This window comes from Pyrus communis, chromosome 7 (genome assembly GCF_041283825.1).
Source record: "Pyrus communis isolate YQ-2024b chromosome 7, ASM4128382v1, whole genome shotgun sequence".
NCBI classification, from domain to species: domain Eukaryota; kingdom Viridiplantae; phylum Streptophyta; class Magnoliopsida; order Rosales; family Rosaceae; genus Pyrus; species Pyrus communis.
Genome location: NC_142571.1, coordinates 25,635,531 through 25,641,187, shown reverse-complemented (window position 1 = coordinate 25,641,187; position 5,657 = coordinate 25,635,531). Strand labels below are relative to the sequence as shown.

General features: G+C 38.2%; 1 protein-coding gene across 1 annotated transcript; it reads left to right on the top strand.

Moving 5' to 3' along the window:
• The first annotated feature begins 1,275 nt into the window (after positions 1-1,275).
• Positions 1,276-5,657, top strand: LOC137735516 (putative receptor-like protein kinase At3g47110). Its single transcript, XM_088696701.1, has 2 exons — positions 1,276-4,901; positions 5,019-5,657. The coding sequence occupies exons 1-2, from the start codon at positions 2,207-2,209 to the stop codon at positions 5,432-5,434; spliced, it is 3,111 nt and encodes a 1,036-aa protein (XP_088552827.1). The 5' UTR covers positions 1,276-2,206; the 3' UTR covers positions 5,435-5,657.

Sequence of the window (5,657 nt, the reverse complement as noted above, 5' to 3'; positions counted from 1 at the left end):
TGGTTATTGAGGGGTTGTTGGTCAGGGAATTTATTTTAGTTTCTATCCCCTTGGATGTTTGCAAAACAAAACACAGATGATTCATGTATTATTTAAGTTTTTATTTAGTTTTTGTTTGCGTTGTGCATGCTTTCGAAAATATAAGAATTTGTGCGTTTGTGGATATGAAAATCAGGGCTGCAGACCCTCATCCTTCACATTTTAGTTTCTCTTTTTGCTTCTCCCTTTTGGGATTTTGTTGGACCAAAATTGTAATTTTTGTGTATTATGAAAGTTGAATTAGTGGGAATCAATCAATTCTTCATTTTTCATGTATATGGTTTTGGGTAGTATTACATTTTTTTGCAGAGCTTATGGTTTTTTTTTTTTTTTTGCCAGTTTTTATAACAAGAGTGAACTCTAAGGGTTAAAATTTTCAGAGTTTTGGTACTTTCCTTGGTGAGGGGTTGGTTTCGAATTTCTGGGTTTAAAGCGGATCGATTTTTATATTTAGGTTTAATATCGGGGAAGAAATGAAAACGAATTTTGCCTTTTTCAAGTACTTCATCAGTACTAGCTTGCTGTATTTATTATTCTGTAGGTGTAAATATAGTTCCCTAAGCATGCTTGCTTATTTTTCAACTCTTTAACTGATGTGTGACTTCTAACTGTAACTTTTTGTATTTCTTCTTTTATGTTCTGATTATTGAGTTTGAACCATGTTAGAGTGTAATTTTACTCGTTCCATTTCAGTTTACAAACAACATTTACATTCATATGTATCTTTTGTTCAGTGCCTATCACCTGTTTGATAAAATATACCACAGAAACACACCCGCACGCCCGCATACACGGTTTTCTTGGTTTTTTGTTCTCTGTTTTTAGATGTGTATGGATTTAGAATTTTATGGGTGAAGTGCCTCTGTGCATTGGATCTAAATTGCAGGTGAGGAAAACACAAAGAGTCAGCAAAGCTTCGAAGAGAGGAGGCATGAGTTTCCTGTGATGGTAACTGGTAAGTCTATTCCTTCATTTGGGTAAAAAGCATCTTCACTGTCTTGGACAAAGCATGAATTCCTAAGCACTGTATCACCACAAACTGAGCAAGCAGAAAATCATTCCAAAAGTACCTTTTTGCAGAAGCAGTTAACATTCTTAATTGGAAACGCATTCTAACATGGATTTCTTTTTACAGTGGAATTATCTACAGAAAAGTTCTCTAAAGATGGTTACAGTGGAGACCAATACTCAGAACACAGTGGACAAGTCTTTACAAGCTAATCGTACCGGTAATAGAAACCACATCCTTTGTCTCTCTGCTTACATGAAATGGTTCTTGAAATTAATCTGTATTTCAGAATTAGTGGTCTTCTTGATGTTCAACTGTAGGGAAATGGTTCTTGAAATTGTATTTTGGAATTAGTAATCTTGATTCAGAACAAAAGTACTATAATTTCCTTCCTACATTCCACATGTATGTAAATAGTATCGCTATTATATATATATATATATATATACACATTTACAAATCTTACGTGTTCTATACAGTTTTGAAATTCACTGCAAAAGAGACCTCTGTTTTCTATATTGATATATTTCCAAAATATTTTAAAGACCCGCGGCAACGCCGGGCACTTATTCTAGTATTACCTACTTACGGGCACTTTTTCCAGTCTTACCTACTTTGCATGAACCTTCCAATACGATAGAAAACTAGCTAGTGGGTCTCTACGTTTTACTTTCTGCTTTTTATGATAATTCTAACGTAAAACATCAAAGTCTTTTTTTTCGTCAAGAACCAACGTGTAAGTTACTCGAGTAATACAACACTTACCACATATTTGTACTATTATTTCTACCGCTTTTTTAATAGAACTTGGTCCACCAACACATATAAGTCTTATAATACCAATGATGATAAAATGTGGTAAAATTAGCCTTTTTGACCGAGTTAAGCCCTTTCTTTGTTAGAGAAGTGATACAAATATTTTATGAAAAATTTGATAAGAGTAGCATTTTTAAATTAAGAATTATTGCGACTGCAAAAGCATATGTTGTGTTCTCATGGTATGCACGCAGAAGCTAGCTGTGCAACCCAATTTGGACGCTAAAATTGACTCCTTTCTTGTGTCAACAGCTTCATTTTGCAGCTGTGGATATTTAACCATGGTGTGCTACGATTACCTATGGTTAAATATCCACAGCTTCATTTTGCAGCCTAGCTAAAATGGAGTTCTCAGGTATTCATGTTAGCATTTGGTTTATTTTCATCCAACCACTCTTTCTTCTCTTTCTTTTTAGCTCTGCCTCCTCCCGTTTAGCGGGAAATGAGGTGGATAGGCTTTCCTTGCTTGCCTTCAAAGCTGAAATCGTGACCGATACCCTGGGCATCCTTAGCTCTTGGAATGAATCGGTCCACTTCTGTCGTTGGCCAGGCATCACTTGTGGCCGCAAACACCAGAGAGTTACAGTGCTCGACCTCCGATCAAGCAAGATGGTAGGCCACCTATCTCCCCACATTGGAAACTTGAGCTTTCTGCGGGCTTTAGACCTCCATAACAATAACTTCAGCCACACCATCCCTCCAGAAATTGGTCGTTTGTTCCGCTTGGAAAAACTATTCCTTGATAACAACTCCTTCAGTGGTCATATTCCATTCAACATATCACGTTGCTCTAACCTCCAATTCCTTGGCTTATATGGCAACACTGTAAGTGGCGAACTTCCAACTGAAATTGCCTCATTGTCCAAGCTTCGGGTACTTGCTTTAGGCAAGAACAATTTTTATGGGAAAATCCCACCTTCTTTTGGGAATCTTTCTTCTCTTGAAATACTATCTGCATTCCAAAATAATCTGCATGGAGGTATTCCAAATAGCCTTGGCCGGTTGAAAAGCTTAGTGTTTTTTTCACTGGCTACAAATTATTTGAATGGTACCATCCCTCCCTCCATATACAACCTGTCGTCAATTAAAGTCATTTATATGCTTCAAAACAACCTTCATGGAACTCTTCCTCTTGGCTTGGGCCACACTAAATTTCCAAACCTCGAAACCTTTGTTTTCCATACCAACCAATTCACTGGACTAGTACCAACTTCAATCTCCAATGCCTCAAACCTTTCAGTATTTTCTATCTCATCCAATAAGTTTATTGGGAAAGTGCCTAGTCTGGCACGCCTGTCAAATTTGTATTTGTTTCAACTTGATGATAACAATCTTGGAAATAATGAGGAAGGTGACTTGGATTTCATCTCTTCTCTAGTTAATTGCACCAATTTAGAATTTTTATCTGTCGGCCTCAATAATTTTGGAGGAGTGCTGCCTGAATCTATCAGCAACCTCTCAACAAAGCTCAAGGAAATATCTTTTCATAACACTCAGACACGCGGAAGCATTCCCATCGGGGTTGGAAATCTTATCAACTTGGAGAGACTAGGCTTTTTTGCAAATTTATTGGCAGGCACTATACCGAGTTCAATAGGTAAACTGAATAAGCTTTATGATCTATTTCTAGGTTCGAATGAATTGTCAGGTAATGTTCCATCATCTCTAGGAAATCTGACTTCATTAAGCGGATTGAATCTCCGCTCAAACAAGTTAAATGGAAGCATACCACAAAGTCTCAGAGACTGCAGGTTTATGTTAGAATTGGATCTTTCCCACAACAATCTTAGTGGTCCAATTCCAAAACAAGTCATCAATTTACTTGTTTACTTGAATCTATCTGGAAACCAACTTACTGAATCCATTCCCATGGAAGGAGGTAACTTACAGCATCTTGTTATCTTGGATGTTTCTGAAAACAAGTTATCTGGTGAGATTCCACAAAGCTTAGGGAGTTGCACAAGTTTGACAACTCTATCTCTTAGAGAAAATTTATTGCAGGGGATAATTCCTAAATCCTTGAGCTATTTGAGAGGAATTGAAGATTTTGACCTCTCTTGCAACAACTTGTCTGGCATAATTCCCAACTACTTGGGGAGTTTCCCCTTCTTGCAGAATTTGAACCTTTCATTTAACAATTTTGAAGGTGCAGTACCAATCCAAGGAGTTTTCAAGAACGCGAGTGCAGTATCTGTTGTGGGAAACACACAGCTTTGTGGAGGTCTACCCCACTTAAGATTGCCCAAGTGCATCTCCACAAAATCCAAGCAAGGGTTATCTCCTAAGCTGAACTTAATTATCTCAGTTTCCTGTGGGGTTGTTGGCTTGGTCTTGGTGTTGTTACTTGTGCTTCTTCATCGATCAAGAAAAGCTAGAGCACTTAAGTCAACTTCAGGGTCATCACTGGGGGTTTCACTCTTGAAACTGTCCTATGGAGATCTCCTCAAAGCAACTGATGGATTCTCTGCTTCGAATTTGATTGGTTCGGGAAGTTTTGGGTCCGTGTACAAGGGAATTCTCAGCCAACATGAAGAAAGAAATGTTGCGGTGAAAGTACTCAATCTTCAAACTTCAAGAGCTTCTAGAAGTTTCATATCTGAATGTGAAGCCTTGAAAAGCATTAGGCATCGAAATCTTGTCAAGCTACTGACTGCTTGTTCAAGCATTGATTTTCAAGGAAACGATTTCAAAGCCCTGGTGTATGAGTTCATGGTGAATGGAAGCCTAGATGAGTGGCTGCACATATCAGCTGAGGGAGTAGATAGGCCAGCCAATCTGCCGAAGAATCTGAATCTCACTCAAAGAGTTAACATTGCCATCGATGTAGCGTGTGCTTTGGATTATTTGCACAACCGCTCCCACATGCCAATAGTTCATTGTGATATAAAGCCCAGCAACATTTTGTTAGACAGTGAAATGACTGCTTGTGTTGGTGATTTCGGTTTAGCAAGGTACCTCCGGGATGCTTCTTGCCCATCTCCTTTGCACGATAGCAGTTCCAATGTCATAAAAGGCACCATAGGCTATACTCCCCCGGGTAAATTTTCTTTTGTATATATTTTATTTGTGCTTGCACTATGGTTTTGTATATAGCATGAGTTTTTTGAAGTCACACATAAGAACAAAGCTATGTTTTTGTGCATATAACTTAAAGAGTATGGAATGGGAGGTGAGGTGTCAAGATATGGCGACGTGTATAGCTACGGAATACTATTGTTGGAGATGTTAACTGGCAAGAGGCCGACAGATGACATGTTTAACAGTGGCATGGACCTGCACAATTTTGTTATGATGGCTCAACCAGAACGTGTGGGAGAAATATGTGATCCACTACTTGTTCAAATAGAAGAAAGCAGCATCCGTACTAATCCCAGAAGTAATAGGGGGAATAATGCCCCAAATGATCGAAGAAAAAGGGTTGTGGAGTGCTTGACTTCCATTGCAAGAGTAGGAATTGCTTGTTCTGTAGCGATGCCGAGAGAGCGAAAAGACATGAGCAATGTGGTAGCTGAATTGAGTCTAATAAGGGATGTGCTAACTGGAATTAGGATGCCTAGAGAGTATCCGTGATGACGATCCAAGTAGTGAGTAATAATACCCTGTTATCATTAAAAAAAATCCCATGACAGTGCTTGAACTTTGCAAGGTGATCTTCTCTGAATGATGACGAGGTGGATTTTCCTGTTTTGCAATTTCATTTTGTAGGTTTTATAAATGATCTTAATTTGTAAGATCATCTTTATATTTGCTTGGAAATTTGGAATTTGTCAATCTAAGTTTGGTTCTTCTTTAA